This window comes from Ammospiza caudacuta, chromosome 18 (assembly GCF_027887145.1).
Source record: "Ammospiza caudacuta isolate bAmmCau1 chromosome 18, bAmmCau1.pri, whole genome shotgun sequence".
Lineage (NCBI taxonomy): Eukaryota > Metazoa > Chordata > Aves > Passeriformes > Passerellidae > Ammospiza > Ammospiza caudacuta.
In genome coordinates, this window is record NC_080610.1 from 13,182,577 (window position 1) to 13,204,304 (window position 21,728).

The 21,728-nt window shown below is 42.2% G+C and overlaps 1 protein-coding gene across 1 annotated transcript in view; it reads left to right on the forward strand.

The window, feature by feature from the left end:
- The window catches only part of IFT81 (intraflagellar transport 81), a 36,489-nt gene that overhangs the window by 11,719 nt on the left and 3,042 nt on the right, over nt 1–21,728 (forward strand). The window contains exons 8-16 of the mRNA XM_058816743.1: nt 2,425–2,588; nt 4,802–4,897; nt 6,653–6,799; nt 13,843–13,992; nt 15,290–15,418; nt 16,521–16,610; nt 17,531–17,617; nt 18,885–18,956; nt 19,046–19,131. Coding sequence (XP_058672726.1) covers nt 2,425–2,588; nt 4,802–4,897; nt 6,653–6,799; nt 13,843–13,992; nt 15,290–15,418; nt 16,521–16,610; nt 17,531–17,617; nt 18,885–18,956; nt 19,046–19,131 — 1,021 coding nt within the window. The remainder of the gene's footprint in view (nt 1–2,424; nt 2,589–4,801; nt 4,898–6,652; nt 6,800–13,842; nt 13,993–15,289; nt 15,419–16,520; nt 16,611–17,530; nt 17,618–18,884; nt 18,957–19,045; nt 19,132–21,728) is intronic.

A 21,728-nucleotide genomic window follows, 5' to 3' on the forward strand; every position in this document is an offset into this window, starting at 1 on the left:
AAAGCAGGAGCTGTGCTGTGTTTGGTTTTTAAGGTTCTGTTAAGCAGCAGGAGTAGCTCTTAGGTAGTTACTGCTCCATGTGTTGAGTTGTACAGGAGGAAAAATATATCCAGGGTATTCAGGAAAGAAATGATATTACTCATGAGGGATGTTGACATCATGTCTTTCCCCATCAAGAAATCAAGTTTTAACTGGTTGTGTTGCTCCATGAGGAGTCAGCACAACACAGAACACTCAGGGGGTAGCAGGACTGGGTAGCAGCTCTGAGGTTATTTGAGAAATAAATCAGATTGTGATCAAGGTTATACCCCATGAACTCAAAAGGTCTCTGCTCTTATCAAAGCTCTTGTGGTTCTTTGCTAAGTTTCTTGTCATATCTACAACAAATAATTTAAGAATGTACATTTTTATCAGAAAACTGGAGTAGCACAAGAAATTATGTATAGGTTATATATGCAGGTTTCTTTGCCGCTAAAAACCTCAAGAAATGGATTTAATTAAAATATTAATATTTCATATCAGAATAATGTAATTGATATCAGATTGATTTCCACACCACAGATCTTGGTGATAAATACCAGAATGGGAGGGTGCTCCAGCCAGTTCTGAGGTGACAAATCAGCTCACAGGGGGTGTGGGAACAGCTTTGCTGCATTTGCACAGGTGGGGGATTTCTAGTGAGACATTAGGATGTGGTCCCTCCTGCCCAGCTCTGTCATGGCTGAGGAATGTTGGAATTGAGCTCTTCTGGAGGAAGGGAGTGGGAAATCTCTCCCAGGAAATCCCAGTGTGTGCCCAGGGTGCAGCTGCAGTGCCAAGTGCACCATGGCAGAGGAACTCCACTCTCGCACCCAGAACCAGTCTGGGGCTCTTTGGTTTGATAAATGGCCCCTCCACCAAGGGGAAAAGCTCCTGTGGATGCTTTCCATAAACACAGAAATCAACAAACTGGGAAAGAGGAACTCCCACTCAGTTTTAGTTTCATTGGCAGCACTGCTTTCCCCAGGGCCTGGTTTTTCTCCCAGTTCTCGAGTTTTTCTCAAGAGCTGATGGCTTATTTCCCTTCTGGCAGCTCTCCTGGCAGAGTGGGCTGGGAGCAGGGCTCAGGAGGATCTCTCAGGACACTGATTTAGAGGTAAATAGCAGCAAAAAAACGGGGGCCCCTTTTCCTGGGCTCTTTCACTTTGTTCTGACCTTTCCCTTTGGCAGTCAGGCTTGTTAGCCTGAGAACCAAAAGCTGTTTTCATCCACATCCTTTCCCATCTCCGTTTCAGCAGCATCAGCTGCACTTTTGTGTCTCTGTGCTCAACTCCTCTCTGCTTGTGCAGTAAATGGAAGAGATGGAGATTGTGAACTTCTTGTTTTCCTTGGCATTTCATCACAATTCCATCTTCTCCCTAATAAGGACAGAACTAAAATCCCAACCATAACAAGTTGTTTTAAAACCAAAAAGAACCCTGGATCACCTGGATCATGAAAAATACTCTGAAATACCCATTCCCACTCTCATCTGACATGCAGCTTCTGAATGTTGTAGTCCTTGGACAGGAATTGTAGTTCTTGTAGTCCTTGTCTCTGAGGAATTATTCACTGCACTGCCTGTTGTCAGTGGAGACTGTGCAGTGTCATTTAATGGATGTTTCCTTTTATTCTCTTGCATTTTTCTATCTGTGAATTGTTCTTATCTTGAGTTTATTTATAAATGATCTGTTAAGGGGCCTGAATTACTCTGCCTAGAAAGAGCCAAGTCCTCCAGAGCCTGGTAAGGTGCAGGTGCATCAGGCTGGTCCAGCAAAGCTCATAAATGGGATTTTCTATTGGATTGTTATTTTCTGCATTCTCAGTCCATGAACTGTCCTGAGATTCAATGTTTGTTCTTTCAAGAAGAAATCTTTACAGGGAGGCAATCTGTGTTCCAGCAATGGAAAGACCCCTTAAAGTAGGCTAACATTAAACTTTGCTCATTTTAAGGCCTTTTTAAATGCCAGACAGAAAAAAAGTTTTATTTTAGCACGAATCTCTAAGGATGTAATAAATCTATCAATGAGCTGGGCCAAATGAAGATTTTTCTACAGATAAAGGTTCAATGGCTGTTTATATCAGCAGTGTGTGTTGAATTCTGTATCTGACTCAGCTGCAGTTTCCTGTGAGATGGGGTTTTCTTGTTATTAATAAGCAGAATCTCTCAAGGAGCTGATAGTTACATGTTCAAGATAGAGGTGCATAATAAATCCTCTTATATTGTTTAAGATCCAGATTAAAAATTTAAATCAAGTAACTCCCCCTTTCTCTGAGCACTGAAGACTCAAATGTTATGCTGTTATTGTAATCAGCTGCTAAATACTTTAATGTGTTGGGGAAATCAAACTTAATTATCTGCTACATTGCTTTTATAGACACTCACTGATTTAATTTGTTTTTAAGGTTTAATGAAGAAACTAGAAGAGGAGATAAATTTCAATTCCTACCTGGTAAATGAAAAAATACCCAGAGAGATGGAAAGTAAAAAGACTTCAGTGTATTTCTTACAGAAGTTGGTTGCAGAGCCAGCCATGACTCAAGCTGATCTCACTGCCCTGGAAAGTGAGGTGAGGCACCAAGGTCACCCTGATTTGTGTTCTGTAGCATGCTCTGGGCTGCCTGGACTCTGCAGTGCTCTTATCCCTGCTCATATCCCAGAGAAAATGTTTCATTCCCAAAGCAGCCTCCCCTCAGCTGTAAAACCAAAGGTGTCTCAATCCCTAAGTGCAAACTCTCTGATAAGGTGTTTTGAAATACTCACAAAAGAGACAGGAGTAAACCAACCCCAAACCCAAACAAATCCTCAGGTGCTGTTGAGGAAATTGTGTTAATTCAGCACTCAAGGGCTGATTTTCCTTCTCTTCAGATTTCACTTGTTTGAAACTCTTCCTGCCATCGAGGGTTTATCCCAACATTCCCTGAGGGATGTGTCCTCCCAAGGTGATGCCTCAATCCCTGTGCAATGGCTCAGAACTCCTCAGGGGTTGGAAGAGCTCTGCATTGTTTGGTTTGGTTTTTAAGAACAAAGAAAATTTAGGCATCAAATACTTGATTTACCTTTCATAAGTTAAAAGCAAATAGTCTCAGAAAAACCCTTATTTGTCAGATAAATCCAGAATGTGCAGAGGAGTTTGTTGCCACACAAGTACATTTATATATTAACTCAATGAAGTTTTCCTATTTGCATAATCCTAAATAAAATATTAAATATGAAATATAATGCCCTAGAATAATTTAGAGGAATGCTAATTATAAATCTTTCTATTGATGATAATGAGGAAGATTTACACCAGTGTTAGAGGGAAGAAGAGCAGGTTCTTACCAGCTGGTGTTTGATACCCCTGGGATTTCCAGCTCAGGCTTTGCCATGAAATGGAGATAATGAGGAAACAGAGGATCCATCTTAAGGGATGACAGCACTAATAAATGGCAGATTAGGGCTGAAATAATAAACCAGCTCTGTGATTCAGCCTCTGCTTTCCTAGATTAGTTCCTCTAATCAAAACAATATTTGTGGCTGCAGTTATGTCTTTCAGGCACACTTGAAACCCTGTTTTTTTGCACATTTCTTTTCCAAGAGTGTTGTTGGGTTTATCATAATACTTTAAAAAGCTTCAAGTTTTGCCCTCTTTCTCCATGATGTAACCTTTGATTTGTTATATTTTGGAAGTATCTTCTTCTTGAAAGATAATAAAAACATGTCATACACTTGGCTGAAGTCACAGCATGGCCTTAGGCAGCTTTTTTTTTTTTCCTTAAGTAGGCTTTTTATTATCTCAGTGCCTTAAAAAGGAGCTGAAGTGCACCAAGCATGTTTCCATCATGCATTTTATAATATAAACCCCAGGAATTTATTCACAGAAGGGAATTCTTATGCCATTTTCAAATTCAAGCCTGTTCTACCACTAATAGAATAGAATTCACAGGAGAGTTGTTTTGTTTTTTTTTTTTTGTTTTTTTTTTTTTTTTTTCTGCAGGTGCTGGAGTATTTTTATCCTATTGAGCAATTTATTTGAGATTCTCAGTTTTCCAGGCACATGGATGTTGCTCCCAGAACTTGCAGGTGATGCCCAGCCCTGTCCCTGTGTTCTGGTTTCACTCCCTGGGATGGCAGCGATGCTCACACTGCTCCCTCAGCAGCAGCAGGGCATTAAAGGAAAGTTGCTGTGGCTGTTTATCCCATGGCTGCTGGGAGTCCCAGAGCACTGGGAAAGCTGGAATCTGCACTCTGCGGTGGCTGAGAGCTCCAGAAACTTTGGCTGGAGTGAAGCTCAGCAGTTTGGGACTCAGGACAACCAAGTGCATCTTGTGGCAGGAGGAGAAGGCACCACAGGCCTGGAATATGATGGTCTGTGACTCTGCAAAGTGTTGATTAAATCTTTATCACTTAACCTTCATTTGCTTCCCTTTGAACTTCTGTTAAATGGTTGAATGAAAGGCAATTTTAGGTCATGTCAATAAAATTAAATTTTTCACTCAGTATGTGGCAATTTCTTTTTTCTGTACCAACTCACTGCATTTTCCCTCCACATGCACCAATTTACTTCATTTTCAGGGCCAGCATCATGGTTCTGCCTTATCATAAAGGCACAGAACTGGAAATGCAAAAACAGCCTCTTCCTGGCCAATACTTAATGACTCACAGAGCTTTTTGGGTCTGTTTCTCTGTTTTAAAAAAAGGAACTGGCTGGATTGTAAATCTGGGTTGCAAAGCAGTTAATTCTTGGAGAAGACAAAGACACCAAGCTCTGTTTCCTTAGTTTTCCTCTCTGTCTTGCAGATAGAGGAAGTCACTGCACAAATGAATCAGCTGATTGAGAAAAGGATCATCACCTATGAGCCCACTGACAGTAAATTCTCCATGTATCGCCAGCAGGTAAGGAGGAAAAAAATGTGGTTTAAGCAGAAGCAGGAGAAAGAATCAGTCTCTGATTGGTTTCCATGCTGATTTTTTCCTTTGGTTTGTATAACATAATCAATAGAAATACATAATAATGGAGGTGAGAAGGGAAATAAAGAGTGTTGAACATTTGTATGTTCAGGGCTGAGTCAAAGGTTGCTTTTAGTCATGCCAGTGAAGGTTTTTACTGCTGTCCTTGCAGCACAGCAGTTCTGGAAGGGGCATTTTGGGGGAGTTATTTTGGGAAGGTTCCAGCTGTGGATGGATTCTTAGGAGGCAGCATGGGGCTGCCTGCTGCAGCTCTGGCCCTTCCTTAGGTCTCACCAAATGCCATTTTTCTCCTTTGCATCTGTTAAGAGGGAATTCTTTGATTTCTCATCCTGAGGCTGTAAAGTAATCTTGCTGTAAAATAGGCTGTTTGGTCCAGTCTTAGTAAATTCCCAAGTTATAAAAAGGATTGATGAACTTGGAGATTTTCAGAGCTTACCCAGGAACCTGAGTGATTCCTTCTCCAGGCTACCTGCACCAGTTTTATGGAGGATCTTCAGTGTAATGCTTATGGTGATGGCTTGAAAAATCAAAAGGCTTAAGTAAAATGTACCAGTGGGAGGGAAAAAATATGGATAAGATATGTTCTGCAGTTCAGTCACAAATGCAAAGTGAAACTCTGATTTATTTTGGATGAGATGCTCTTCCTGAGAGAGAATCCTGCTCTGGAATGTGCTGGACCAAGGAGAGTCCACCTCAGGAGCTGCTGGGAGCTCAGAGCCTGGGGAGCTCTGTGCTTTCTTCTGCCAGGGCCTGGCTTCTGTTCCACAAAATAATCAGCTCTGTTGTCCCCTGGTTTGTCACCACAGACACCTCATGCAGCAGAGCTGAGCTCCCACCCCAGCACAATTCTGTTGGAGATTTATTTAGGGAGAAAGCTGGTCCTCTCAGCTGAGTGTGAGAAAGCTGCTGTGTTTTGGCTTCATTTTTTTGTAAGTTTTCCCTTTCACATGAAGAAATGAGCCATGCCTCAAATTCCTGTACCTGCATCTAAATGAATGTGTTGTGTTATTTTAGAGGATTTTCCAACAAGATACAGAAAAATGCTTTTTTAAAAAGTCCTTGAACTAATGTGTACTTATGTTACCAAATCTGTTCTGGTCAAAACTCAGGTATTATTAAATATTCAGTCTTGTATAAAATATTATTTTTAAGTGTTTTATCTTGTAGACTAAGAAAAAAAAATAATCTGTAATCTACACTATTTCTGTACTTTATTGCTTTATTCATCATCTTTTAGCTATTTGCCAAGATTTAGTGGCTCAGTTCTGCTTTAGTGTAACATATTTCTGTAGGTTGGAGTAGGTTGGAGTTATAAAAATCTGTATTATGACATTTGTGAAATCTTGGATAACTTTCCAGTTAAGCCATGTTGGTGTATCTTACATATGCACCAAGAGGGACTAAGCAGAAGAAAGGGAGCAGCTAAAATGCCTGACTTTTTCCTCAATGAAAATGAAAAAATGAGGTGAAGAAATGTAAATCTAAAATGTAAAATACATCAGCCTGAGTCTGGGCAAAAAGGCTGTGCTGGAAACCTCATCCATTCTGGAGAAAGTTGAGATGCTGCAGCCAACTTCAGTGAGGTTGTGGTTTAACCTGCTGTATGTAATTTATACTTTTATCTAAAAATCATTTTTCTCCTGATTAAACAAGGCAGTTTTCACATTAATGATCTTGCAGGCTTCTATAATTTCCCGGAAGAAAGAAGCCAAGGCAGAAGAGCTTCAGGCTGCCAAGGAGGAGATGTCCAGCCTGGAGAAGCAGGTGGAGCAGAAGAACAGCCAGGCCCACGGGCTGGGAGGCTCTGAAGTCCTGACTGAGGATGAGGTAGGGATTTGTAGCTATTTTCAAATTATTAATTTCTCTTTTTCACATTGTGCCTAATCCATTGCAAGGTGTACAAGGACTCAGTGCTGGGCTGGATTAATATTCCAAATAATGGCAGTATCATCTCAGTGGTGTGATGGTGAATAACTAACCAGAAAGGTCAATATGATGATAAATAATGTAAAAAATCTGTATAATTATAAAGCATAATACCAGTGATTATCAGAGATGCAATTAGTCCTGTGGTATTTATTACCCACAAAAGTTTTTACTTAAAACCCAAATTTCCCAGACCCTGCTGAGGTTCAGCTGTGACACTGACTTTGGTTGGCCCAGGCACAGTGAGATTGGCAGCTGTACTTCTCAAAGCAGCTCTTTCTGCTTCACAAGTCTGCAAAGAATAATGAGCTGCAGTTTGGTACTGGTTTGCCAGCAAAAGAAATTGACTTTGCTTCAGTCAGTAATTTTTTCCCAGTTGGGAAGAATCCTGCTAAGGAAACTTAGAGGCAGAGTCACTAAACTAAAGAGAATTTTATCTGCATCATTCTCTGGGTTGATATCATTCTCCCAATGTATTGTCTTTGCACTGCCATCATTTAGCCAGAAGCACACACTCTTTGCTTGCCTGTTCTTTGTTTTTGTGCTTTTTTTACATACCACTAAATACAGGGAACGCCCTTTTCAGAAGGAACTCCCTTCCTAATCCCATAGGACGTGGCTGCTCCACAAAATCAGTTCCTTTTAGAGGAGTCTGAAAGTGTGGATGAGGAGTTCAGGTGGGAGGAATGGCACAGGGATGAGGAAAATGAAGATGTTGCTTTCTCTTCCCATCACACACTGTTCCCTTTCCATAAGGAACCCACTGCATTGGATTTCTCTCCACTCCAAGGTTTTCAGCTCCAGTGGGCACATTGCTGGAGTCTTTGACAAGTTTTTAAGCAAAAATTAAAGCAGAAAGCTGACAATTTGTGTTTTGTGACATGTGATGGAAAGAAGTGTTTAATTAATCAACCAGAATGTATTACCAAGACAGCAGCATATGTTTTACATTATCTGCACAGGCACTGTAAGGTAAGGAATAATTGTGCCTATTCTTCAGGAGACAAGAAACTGATCCATAGAAATTTGAGAACTGGGTAGGAAGGAAACCTCACAACATTGTGAAAGGCTTAGTAATGAAAAACTCAAGTTAACTGTCAGACACAAGGAGGTGGCTCAAGACAGAAAAAGGACAAGATCTGTTTTGGACATGGCCTGCATTCCTTTTGTTCAAATATGTTCTGCTTTTGATTTTTAAAATATTTTCAAGTCTTCATTTTGCAGAGATGATAAATGAGCGATTTGGAAAAAAACACTGGCTTAAAATCAAAAGTGTTTGTCTTTTCATAAGAAGCATTTCCTGGTTTGTAAAGTATTTTCTGCAAGGAAATGTGTACTGGCAAGGAAGTCAATGTATAAATCCATGTCCTGTTCATGTTTATTACTTCCTTAGGTGAAGTGCAGTGGTACTCACAGGCACCAGTGCAAAGCAGTAGAAAGGGTGTTTCCTGTGCCTAAAGACTAGGAAAAGAATTGAATTCTTGATGGTTTTTGATCACTTCTGTTTCAAAGGTCATGGTTTCCTCATCTGGAAGGTGGAGACAGTGATGTTGAATTCTTTGCTAATGCCTGCTGCCAGCATTGCTGCACAGGGCCTTGGTGCTGTGGGTTCTGCATCTCCTCCCAGTCCATGGCAATGCACAGAGCCAGTCCTGCCTCACAGGGCTGTGAGGAGCCAGGGCTGAGGTGAGACAGGACTGCCAGGGAAGAGGTGATGAAGCAAAAGTGCCATGAGCAGGTTCTCCCTCCCCAGTGAAAGTCTGGGCTCCTCACTCCCAGCCCACTCTGGCTGCAGGTTTGTTTCTGGTATGTTCTGCTTCAGGATTTGTATTTTCTGGTTCAGTGCTCCAGCTTTGAGGCAATAGCAGAGGAAATGTTGATTAATGTGGTGGTGAGTCAGTGCTGCAGTTCATGGGGACGGGAGGAGTTTGGCCATTCAACCTTCACTTCACACTGACAGCAAAGAGCTTCCTTGCACTTTCCTCTTCCATTTAGTTCCTCCGTTTTTAAAAAGGCAGAAAGAGGGAGTTTTACCAAATAGCTTTGCTGTCTTAAGTTTAAATGGAGTTTTTAATCCTGTTGAAGTGCTACAGTTAAAGCATCTCCTATACCCAGCATTTCTGATCTTTGTTTTGTCTCACTTTGCTCTGTCCTGTTACATCCCATGGCACTCTCAAGACTTGGCAATGGAACAATCAGCACCTTCCTAACTCATGCTCCTAAAGCAGCATCTGGATCTCCAGCTGGGGTGGTTTTAGCCTTTCCTTCACCAAAAGGTCAGGCCTGGCTTAGGTTTTTAGGTGCTGGTGTTTTGCTTTCTTCCACAGTCATGGAGAGCATTTCACTGGCTGTGAGAGGTTTTACACCTGGATAGAACTCAGCAGAAACAGCAGGGAGTAACCAATTCACTTACATCAAACACAAAAAAGCAGGAATAAATTGTCTTTGTGGATTATGAAGTCTTTTTAAGTACTTCAATCAAAGTGCAGTGAGCAGGGGGCACAGTTGGCAGCTCCTCACTGCAGCTGTCAGATCCTGAAAATTAAGGAATCACATGTTGACACTTGGAACGCTGGATGGTTCAATTACAAGTGATCCTAGGTAAAGCTGGGCTATTTTTAGCCCTTTACACAACCCATTGTACTTTGCAGAGTTCAGCACGGGGCCCCAAGAATGCTGAGTTTCCCAAGGATTCAGAGTTGTCTCCGAGCTGTGCTGAGCTGCAGAAGTGGGAATTAATCTGGTTTTCAGAACAGGGCAGGGGAGCTCCCCTCACTTTGTTCACAGCTGTGGGAGGTTTGCACATGCATTTACTAAAGGAGTTTGATCTTTTTCCATACAAATGCTCATCCATGCCTACCTGCCCCTGGGAAAACAAGACAAATGTTTCCATTTGCAAATAGAGAAAGCAGCCTCAGACCAAAGATCTTGCTCCTTTTCCTCAAGAGATGTTGATCCACCTGAATCTGCCAGATTTTTGCTGTGGAAGTTCCTTCCCTGTCACCTGAACCAAACACAGGGGAATCTCCCAGAGCTGAGCACTCCCTCAGCACCCCCTGCCATGGAGAAATCGTGGATCTCACTGACCTGTGAATCTTCCCTGAGCACTGAAAAGGGGTTTTCATTATAAATATTTGAATTGATTCTAAGTTAGCAATGGCTGCTTTAATACTGCTTGCCTGACCAGGAGCAAGCACTCCTGGAAAATGCTAAGGAAGAGTTTTCCTGGCTGAGCTGTGCCATGAGCAGCCTGTAGGATACTTTCATTTATTAGACTCAGCTTCTACTGCTCTTATCTTTTAGAAGCTCATCCTTCTATGTCTGAGTTATTAACTCTGTCCAACACTGGCTGTACTAGCTTGAATTTAGAGCCTCTTAGTAAACAAATATGGAAAACCTGTCATGTTCAGGAACTTTTCCTAACTGAATTTTAATACTTTGGACAGTCTGTATCCCATTAATTAGTCTAGTTAGAAATTAAAACATCTGTTCCTTGGTTCTTAATGAAAATAGATATAGTCAGCTAAGATTTTCTGCTGCATGAATGCAGAAAATACTATTATAAAAGCCTTCACTCCAAAGTGAGGGGTTTATCTGGGATTTGTTCTTTGGAGAAAACAAGCTTTATCCATTTTCTCCTTTAATGATAATCTTGGAATAAGAACCTTGTGAAAACTTCTCCTGTGGCAAGTGTGAGGTTAAAGAAGATGAGGTGAGGAGCTTGTAGTGAAAAGCCAAGGCTGCACAGGGGAGCTGGGCTCTGGTCCTGAGCACAGAGGGCACCAGGATGTCCTTTCCTGCAGGGGATGACCTGCCAGGCTCTGGATGCTCCTGGATGCCCATTTTTACATCCCTGACTGGATTTTTCTTTAGAACTGTTATGGGAAATCCTTCACTAAGTGTGGAGAGACTGAATCTGGTGATACCAGCCCCTTCCAGATTCCAGTAAATGGAGAAGCATAAAGGAGGTGCATTGCTGGATTCTTCCAATAAAAATGGAGCATAACCCAGGAAATCTGCCCAGGGATGGTGCATGCCTGTGTTCTATGAGAAATTAAAGTCCTGTTTTCATTCACTGTGTTCCATAATCTGCATTCCAGGCTTGTTATGTTACAGGCACCCATAAAAATAGCCAATGGAAAAGGCAGAATCTTTGCTTGCTTTCCCTTGGATGGTTTTTGTGTCTCCAGGGGCTCTGACTGGGCTGACACAGGCTCCAGGCTGGTTTGCTTCCCCTGCTCCCTTAATGCCAGCACTTGGTTCTCATCCAGTCATTTCATTCAATTGCTTGGGAAAGAAAAGCTGCTGGTGGCCATGGCCTTGACTGGAACATCACCCATGGGCAGATCCATGGGAATTCCAGGATGAGCCTGTTGAGGCTGGACACAGGGAGCAGCTGTCCCGGTCTGTGGGAAAATGCTGCTGCTCAGGAGTGGATTCCTTTGGGTACTGCACTTGAAAGTGATGTGGCCAAACAATGTTATTTCTCTGTGAACTACTCCAATTATTGAAAAGACTTTTCACCACAGTAAAATGCAGTGTTTTGTGGCATTGATTTCTCATGTACACATGAGGTGTATAAAGCCTCAGGAGCAATGCTCACACAGATGAAAACATTGGTATTTTATACCTTCTTTTCATTTTTGGAAACCTGTGGATTGACTCCCATCTTTTAGGCTGAATAAGCCTAATTTTGCTGTAAGATCCCTACAAGCTGTTGATTTAAGTAGAGTCAAATCTAAGAGCTCCAGCTCAGAACTTGGCCCTGGATCTGAAGGAGCCTTCAGTCAGTGAGATTTTGAGGAGCTAATCTGTGCTGCCCTTGGAGCAAATCAGGTCTTTGAACATTTTGCCAAATTATTGATTGATTTTCTACACAGATGATAACTTTCCTACTGTTGTTTATATCCGTTTTACCTTTGCTGCAAAAGCTGTGTGAAAGGTTTAAGTTTGCTTTAAAAAGCCAGAGGTTGTGCTGACATGCACCTCCTAAAAGGAGCAAATTTCAGTTGTCACTGTGAGCAACTTGTAGTTCATTTGGGATGAAATTTGTATTATATATCCTAAGTTAATCAACTAATAATATAACAGTGGTGGAATTGGTTCGTTAATCAACAAGATCCTTTGACTTCCATTGTAAAATACTTTATGCTTTGAATATTGAATATGCAAATACCCTACCTCCCACTCGAGCTATTTTCAAGACCTTAAAAGTGAAGAGAATTATGGTTTGCTTTTCATCCTGGGATGCACTGACAGAAGATCATTCAGATTTGATAGCTCTGTGTGGTCACATATTAAGTTTAATCCTTTACCTCATTCTTTATTTTATTCCACTGGTCAAATGAAATGTCCCAAGGATCAAGACAGATGGCTGTGCTTCCCTTAGGTTTTCCTCAGCTGGTTGGAGAGATTGCATTTATACTTTCGTAATCACTTGGAAATCACAGAAAGCTTGGTATTGTCTAAGCAATTAAAGGAAAGGAAAAAGTCTTTTGTATAAATGAAGAAGATGTGATTGAATTTGCTATGAAAAGGAATGAATTTGGTGCTACTGTATTAAATGTGCCAGGGGCTCAGGTGACCTTGTGTATCCTTGTCCTGGGTAGTAGCAGGATGTAGGATGTTATCCCAAAGCCTCACAGAGGCCAATCTGCATAGAGCACATTGAGTAATTTGTGGGTTTGTTCTTTCACCAAAAACGTTTATAGCTTTTGGCTTTAAAAATAGTTCTGGAGCGTAGCAAGAGAGAGGCAGCTTTGGCCTAGATATTGCACAGGATGGCAGATGAACAGGGTTGATTTCATTGTGGGCAGTTTGCCCAGGACACTTTTTATAGAACATACAGCTACTCTGGGGGTTCTTAGCCTTTGGTCACACTGGGGGTTTGAGTTAATTCTGTAGAAGGGAGAGGGATAATTTCACAAAAAAAAAAAAAAATTAATGTAAATTTTGAAATTTAAGTAATTTTATGTTTGAATTTCAAGCCTGTATCAGTGGGAGTGGGATTAATTTTCCTCCTGGGGCTGCCTGGTCTGTGCTCCCTGCACATACTGAACACCTCCTCATCCAGGAGCATTCTGAAGCCTGTTCTTACATCATTTACTCTCATAAATTTTATTTGCTTTGCATCTCTGGATCTGAATGCATTTTTTGAGCTGTGACTGGCATTTACCTTGTAGCGCTCATGTAAAATCCAACAATAAGAGCTGAGGCTGCACAACAGATGGAAAACATTAAAGCACAGAAAAATCTTACCTGCTTGTGTCAGCCCCTGTGTTTGTGTTACAAATTGAACACACACAGGTCCAGGTGTGAATTAGCTAAGGCTGTTGGACTGTAAGGATTTTTATTATTTTACTCAGTTTTTAATAAAAATATAAATTCTCCATTGCTTTAGATTTTGAGTGAAATAGATACTGTAAGGACTCAGCTTTTATTTTCCTGGGTTTGAAAACTTAACCAGCAATATCATCCAGGTCTGCAGGAGTCAAGGAAAGAGAACAACAAGTTTTAACTTCTGAGAACATTTAAAAAGGAATCTTTTCCCATGTCCTCTTTCCTTCCAATTTAGCTGCTGGCTATTACCATGTTTTGGTCTGCAGGCCTGGGGCTCTGTTACAAGTGCAAATTACTGTTGCATTAAGTTTTTATTATCCATGACTCCCATAACGTTTTGCAAGGAGTATTTACTTTTCCAGCTGTCAAATGGTGGCGAGCAGAAGGGAGTGATCTCAGGCCTGCAAACGAGTGAGCTGGGACAGAAAGCAGAGGAGCTGCTTTCCTTGATCTCCCTCAGTGAACGAACGCAGAGCTGAGAATAAATAGACCCTGGGCATCCTGAACTCCTGCCCTCTGTTCCAACCAGTGCATTTGGGTGTGCAGGACACAGAGGATAAGTGTATTTATGCTGTGCTGAGGCCCTGTTGCTGTCTCTCCCGCAGTTCAAGCAGTACGTGAGCAGGCTCCGCAGCAAGAACACGCTCTACAAGAGGAGGCGGCAGGAGGTGGCGGCAATCACGGCCGAGTACGGGATCCTGCAGAGGACCGAGGAGCTCCTGCGGCAGCGCCACCAGGCCACGCAGCAGCAGCTGGTACCCTCAGCTGGGGCTGCTCCCTGCTTCCTGCCCTGGGAACGGCCTGAGCATCCCAGGGACCCTGCTGGCTGTTGTGTGTCACCCCCAGCTCCCGCTGCTCCCACCCTTCCTGCCCTGGGAACGGCCTGAGCATCCCAGGGACCCTGCTGGGTGTTGTGTGTCACCTTGTGCTGCTCTCCCTGCCCTGGGAGCAGCCTGAGCATCCCAGGGACCCTGCTGGGTGTTGTGTGTCACCTTGTGCTGCTCTCCCTGCCCTGGGAGCAGCCTGAGCATCCCAGGGACCCTGCTGGGTGTTGTGTGTCACCTTGTGCTGCTCTCCCTGCCCTGGGAGCAGCCTGAGCATCCCAGGGACCCTGCTGGGTGTTGTGTGTCACCCCCAGCTCCTGCTGTTCCCACCCTCCCTGCCCTGGAACAGCCTGAGCATCCCAGGATGCTGCTGCCATTATTCTAATGTGTATCACCCCCAGCTCCTGCTGCCCTCACTGAAGGAGTCTTTGGGGTAGAAAAGGGATTTTTGGCTCTTGACTCTGAGGCTGTTGTACTTTGTGTCCATCAGGACTGGTCTGCACTTCTTTTCAGACTGAGGGGCCTGACTCTGCTTTTTAAAGTGGATGGTAAATCTGTACAAATTCTGCTTGGGGCAAGGCTGGATGCTTAAATTACTTTTTGGTATCCATAGATGTAGTGAGGGCTTAGAGAATGACCAGCAGCAAATAGGATCCAAGTTACTGCTGTAAAATATATAGGAATGGTATTTAAAGAAAGAGCAGGCAAGAAGGAAACATTCTAACCCCAGAATATTTAAAAGAAAATGTCCTTAAATTTAAAACTGGATGAATCTTCCCTAAGCCAGAAGGATTTCTGCTCTGGATAACTGTAAGCATCCCAAATGCAGGAACACTCTGTGGTATTTTCTTCCAACCCCTGTTACCAAATTCTTGTTACCAAAATACTTTACAAAATAATTTGCTGCATCTTCTGATCAAGCAGACAGATTTTTACACATGAACTTCAGAGCCTGACCTCCAGCCCATTTTGCTCTGTGGAAACTCTCTGTTCACTGAGCATTGGATGACCAAATCTTGTATTTACAGAGGGGCTTTATTGTCATGTTCAGGCATGAGATAAAATCTACTTTTCTGAAAGCTAGGTTAATTATAATAAATTGATTAATAAAATAAATTAATTATAGTACTTACCCATTCCACTTCTTCACAATATTTGGCTCCAAGAAGGAATTTGCTGTTTCTTGGTTAATGGACTCACATGCAGCATTGATTGTTTGTGTCTGCAGCAAGCAATTGAGGAGAAGAAAGGAATCTCTGGATACAGCTACACCCAGGAGGAGCTGGAAAGAGTCTCTGCAGTGAAGAGTGAAATGGATGAAGTGAAAGGCCAGACTTTAGATAACATGTCTGAAATGGTGATTTTTGCCTTAAACTATTGCATTTCTCAGTTTGAGTGTCTGGTTCCTCAGCATATAAAATCCAATTTAATGTTTTTGTTTGGGTTTATAAATTTCTTTAATCTGTGTTTATATAAAATATAAATATTTATAACAAAAACATCTGCAAAGATAATCTTGACGAAGTTTACTAAAAATGCATTTATTTTCTTTAAAGTCTTGCAAATAAATCCTTCTTTTCTCTCCTTCAGAAACTTTAGGGATATCAAATCTTCTTGTCTTTGATTTTTTCACTTTTTTTTTGTAATTTCAGAAGTGGTTTCATATTTGTTCTTATTTGACACATTATCTGAAAGAGACGAATGGTTTGAATCTATAATGGAGGCTTTTTCTAAAATGTTTGTAAATCACTGGAGTTAAGCATTTGTTGAAAAGATACTTAATATGCTTAAAGAGCTAAATAGCTTGTCTTTTTCTTTATAGCCTGATTTTCAATTGCCCTTAGAACTGTCATGTTTTAATTTACCTGCCCACATAGCCATAGAAGCAAGAAAGAACTCGAATTTCTAATTTAAAAATATTATAAGAGAGCAAAAAGCAAAATAGCATCTTTTTAACTCATTAGGGCACTTCTGAAATACAATGGTGTAACTAAAATAGAATTTCTCTCAACAGAAAGGTGGATGCAATTTGAATTTTCCGTCTAAATATATCAAAGTGACTCAGTTTTAGCATTTTCAAGCTTTATTTAACCTATGCAAGTGTATTTGTTTTCTTAAGGATTTCTTCCTTTCTCTGAGCCCCTCTGTGCATCCCCTTCATCTCCCCTGCTCTTTCAGCTCTTTGGTGTCTGCCCAGGGCAGTGCCCTGGACTCTTTGGGATGTCCTCAGTTGGAACAGGGGGAGCAGAATTTGCCTCATTTGTGGGAATGGCCCCACTGCCAGATGGGCTTTTCTCCTTTATTAATTAGGCCTGAACTTCAGTTGGATAATTAAGGTTTCATCTCACATTTTTTCTCTCTGTATTTTGGTTTACTACCCTTTCTTTCCACATTCCTAATTAGACAAATGTACAATTAGGGTTATAGAGTTAATGAATATTATTTTTTCCCTTTCTCAGGTGAAGAAGCTGAATGCCATGGTGGCAGAGAAGAAGGCAAGCCTTGCTCCTGTCATCAAAGAGCTGAGGCAGCTGCGCCAGACCTGCCAGGTTTGTGGAAACACTCCTTTCTTTCTGTGTAAACCGAGTCAAACCCACAAATAAATCCAATTTGCAGATCTCTGAAGGGCTCTACAAGGACATGATCAACTCTGAGGGAAAGCTGGAAATAGCAGAATGTGTCAACAGCGTTTGCAGCAAGCAAGGTGCTAAAGGTTGGGATTTGTAAAAGCTGACAGTGCAGGCACAGAATTCAGTCCTTTATAGCAATTTAAAAAATTACTACATCAGGGAGAAAAATGTGAAAAGTCATAGTTCAAACCCAAAGCAACGCTAGTTTCAGATTAGTTGCAAAGCTATTTCTGGATTTCAGCACTGGTGATCCCAACCAATGTTGTTTTTCTGAGTGGACTGCAGATAACTTCTCATCCAAATGTTGGCTGCATTGATCTAATTCCTGCTTTAGTCTGTGGCTCTGACAAATTTGTCCATTTGCTCTCAAAATTTTATAGAGAGCTGGGGAAAAAAAGTCTTTTGGGTGTACAGCTGCCATAAGTTGGCTCATTACCATGGAATTAAATAAACTGATGTATTTATCTATCAGTGAAATTTCCAAAAATCCTACTTTTAATGGTTCCATTCAAAGTGCCAGCAGATGAAATCCAGCAAAGAGGCTGATTGTGCACAAGTGGAAATCTGGCTTTTCATAGGGAACACTTATAGTGATCCTTTCTTAATGTCTCTTTTTATATTTATTTGTTCTTTCTTCTTGCAAACACAGCCTTGTTACCCTGGCAGGGAACAGAGGGAATTTCCTCTCTGATCCCCAGGATGGGGGGGGCTGGTGGCTTCCCTGTGTAACCACAGTGAGGGTCACACTGCAGGAGCTGGGGCTGCTGTGTGAGGGGCCTGAGTGTCACCTGCCAGCCAAAGGAAGATTTCACTTTGTGCCCTTTTGCTTTTTCACCAAGGAATTAAGTCAGGAATGTGAAGAGAAGAAGATGCAGTACGACAGCTGTGCGGCCGGGCTGGAGACCAATCGCTCTGCGCTGGAGCAGGTGAGGGGGGCTGGCTCTGCCTCCTGCCTCCTGCACTGCACTGATGCTGGGCTGCAGTGCTGCCCTGCCTCCCCAGCATGAGCAAAGCACAGAGCAGTGAGGCAGGGTGACCCCAGGCCATGCCTGCAGTCACACAGCTCCTGAGCAGCAGCACGTGGGCTCAGGGTGCAGCTCTGATCAGCAAGGATGTGTCTGCCACAAATGCCGCTGCCCTGCACAGTGTCTGTCCATAAAATAAAGATTAATTGATCAAGGCAAATCTTTATATGTAGTTCGCAGTTTCACTGCATTAGCAGCAAATTCCGTGGATAATTAATGACTGAAACTGGTGGTGAGGAGACTTCATTAAGTGGGACTGTCTTGAATTCCTGCTTTGTCTCACTCCATCATTCCTGTGAATTTTGACTGGGCTTGGTTTCTCAAGGCCTTGCCCTCAGAAGAGTATACTAAAAGGTAAACAGGGAGTTTAAAGTGTGGGTGGATATACAGACAGTTATTTCCCTGCTCTAAAAGTTCCTTATCATACCAGATGGACCTGGTGTGAAATGGACCTTCCAAAGGAACTATTTTACAACAGCAGTCAAGGCTTTTGTTCTTGGCAGACAACTCAGTCATTTTCTACCAGGTGGTGACAATCACAGCCACTGACTGAGCTGGACAGGAGTTGAACTGTAGAATTCAGTTTTCCAGCTGATGGTCTGGAAATCTCACAGTGACAGAGCTCTGGAATTGCAAAGCTGTGCAGCCTGGAATGTGTACAGGAATTCCATTGGGATCATGAGGCTTTTTGGAAATGGACCATTTAGAGATGGGAGCAACCTACTATGTCCAGACTCCTCCATATAATTATTGATTGGTGATTAACATCCTCTTGGCATGTCTGTAGCTTCTAACATGCACTTTGCAGATGTGTTCTAGGAAATGCTTGTTCACAGCTGTGCCTGGCACTTCAGATGTGCTGAGGAACAGGAGTCTTGGCAGCACTGCTGAAGTGTCTGTTACAAGTCAGGCATTAATAAAAACCTGTTAACAGCCATTTTGCATCTCTGACTGTGACTGAAACTGCACATCTAAAACCACTTAGTTGTCTTTTACTCTAAAAGAGAGTTAAGAGAAGCCGAAATTTTATAAATATTTGAGAAATTATCAATTCAGTGGTATTATTGTTATTGTTGTTATTAACTGTCATGGTTTATATGGCAACACAGGGCATCTCCTGGGAGCCTGCAGTCACCATGTGCTTTGGAATTTTATTCTCTTCCCACAGGAAGTGAAAGGGCTTCTTGAGGAGTGTGCCCAGGAAGAGAGCAACTACCGTTACATTAACTGCATGAAAAGGGTGAGAGCACAAACTGTTCACTGTGAGATGAAATGGCAATTATAACATATGTGTTATATGTATGTGTTTGATGGTGTGTTCCTTCCCAGAGCCTGGAGGTGCAGCTGCAGCGTGCCAAGGAGGAGATGAAGGCCTACGTGTCCCCAGAGCCGCAGGAGCGGCGCAGGGCGGTTCGGTGAGCGGGGCAGGGCTCCGTTCTCTCCCCTGGCAGGATTCTGTCCCCTCAGGGTGACCTGAAGGAGATTCACAAACTGAGGTTGAAGTCAGGAATTTTCTCATTGGCATTTGGGCTGGAGGAGTTCACCTGATAAATTTAGAAACTCTATAATAATCTAAAAATAAGCATCTCGGATTCCAGCCTATACTGCTGTGAATGTACAAGTTCTGTCAGACATAGCAGGAGATTTGTCCCTCCCACTGGACATTCTCAGCCCAGGCCAGGCTTTAGCTGGCAGCCCCACACCCTGAGGATGGTTCTGCACCATCCCTGAACCTCCATCCTTACCCTCAGTTTCAATGACTCCAGTTAAAAGCCACTTCCTTCATCCCATGACTCCTTTCAGGACCCCTTGCCTTTGACTGGCAGCAAGAGAAACAGGAAATACTATAAATTGAGCTGCTGATTATTTTTGGTGTAGTTTTCTATTTTAAATAGAAATTTTTCCTGCCAAAGATGGAAATGTTTTCTGAGAATGAGATATTTTAGATTCATTATCTGTGCTAAGTCTAAATGTTACCATGTCATAGAGATTTTTTGCACTTAACTAAGTGTAACTTAACTAAATATTTTTGTGAAAGTATCCTGTTGAAAATTTTGTGTATGTTCAATCTTCTAATACAACGTAAAAGCTGAAACAAAATTCAGGCAACAGTCAACAAACTGTTTCAAAATTAAGCATCAGGAAAATCCAAAACATTTATAATTTCCAGTTGGTAAAAGTGTCAAAATACCCTAATATCAAAATAATTAGCTTTTCAGAGTTTCAGAATATTCAATGAAATAGAAATTCTGTTTTCCAGAAAAGTAAATCTTAGATCCTTGTTGACAACAAAATAATCCAGTTGGTGTCAGCAGTTTTACCAGTGGTCTTTGCTTTCCCACCACAGTATTTCCTAGTCATGAAAACATTTATCAAAACAGTTCTAAAATTCATGTTTGCTCAGTTTTATGGCCATTGATAGGGAAATGTGTCAGACAGTGAGAAAACTCCAAGGATTCTCTCAGGAGAATCCATCAGACCCTTTCCACTGGTACCAGTGGAGCTGCAGCTCCATGGTATGGAAGAGGAGGCAGAGATCACCAGGAAGGGAAGGACCAGAGTAAAATCCATCACAGAGACCTTCTGCAAGGGTGGGAGGCATGGGAGTGCTCAAACACTGGGTAGTAAAGAGTGTAGCAAAGTAAGAGTAAGCAAAGAATCAAAACTACAAACGTTGGGGAGGGAGAAGAGAAGATGAGCAGAGAAAAGGTGATGGAGGCTGAGAGGGCTCTTGCACCATCTCACAAAATAATGAAAGGCTGCAGGAAATAAACATTTATCTAATGAAGGAAAGATGAAATAGCACAATTAAGCAGAAGGCTGAACAGGTAAAACCTTAGTGATGATGTGAATATTCATGAGGATGAGGCAGCAGGTTCAGACAGTGGGGAGTGGGAGCTAGGGTTGGTTCACTCCAGCTCAAATCCTGGGGATTGGACATGCAGGATGTGGGGACTGGACATGCAGGATGTGGGGACTGGACATCAAGGATGTGGGATTGACACAGCACCATCAGAGCCCAGTGCTGGGATGGAGCACGAGCCCAGCCCTGCAATGCCAGGTATGGGCAGGGAATGTGAGCAGGCTGTCACCCCTCTGTGCTGCCCCTGTTTCACTGCCCCACTGTGGAAATGATCCTCCCACAGGGACCAGCCAGCCCTGACCTTGCTAAGAGGTCACAGAGCTGTCTCATTTCAGTGAGTTACAGCAAAGTTCAGTGGAGAGATCTCAGCAAAGTATAAAATGAGACGATGACATTTTTCTCTAGACATCCCTTCAGAACCTGAATGTATTTTTCAGCAAGTGCTGGAATGTAAACGGAGTAAAAATGATCCATAAATAGAATTGCACTTTCCTAACAATGTATTGAACAAAAAATGTCTTAATTCAGACCCTCTTTATTCAATATAAACTCTCTGTTCCGTGGAGTCACTTGTTAGGAATGTAAAAAGTTAATTTTCTTTTCTAAAAATAAAAAGTTGTAGGGTTTTAACAAAGTTATTAAGTTACATTCTTTCCAGTCATCATTATAAATAGTAAAGAAAAACTTACTAGGAAAGGCAGAAAATCTTCTGATGATTACTTTGAAAACTCTACTAAAAAAAAAAAAAAAGAAAAAGAGGGTGTTCTGGAGGCCAAATGTGTGAGAACATGTGCTGTGTGCCAGGGCAAAGAACAGCTTCAGCCAGGATTGCTGGGATCAGTGGGACAGCACCTGGAGCAGCCTCAGCACAGCTCTGATCTGTTCTGGCTGGAATTGTCCAAGAGCAGGAGATCCCGAAGTGATCCAGCTCCAGGACCAGCTGGCCCAGGCCCCAGTGCTCCAATCAAAGTCCTGCAGTACTTGGGAGAAAGGGAAGGAGTAAGGGAACACAGAGCTTGGGGTCCACACAGCTGCTCTCGCTCCTGGAAACCCTCAGGCTCTGGCATCGTGAAGGGGAACATTTCTTTCTGGAAATCAGGATTTCTCTACTCAGAGGTCATCTACCCTGAGCACTTTGGAAAGCTCTTT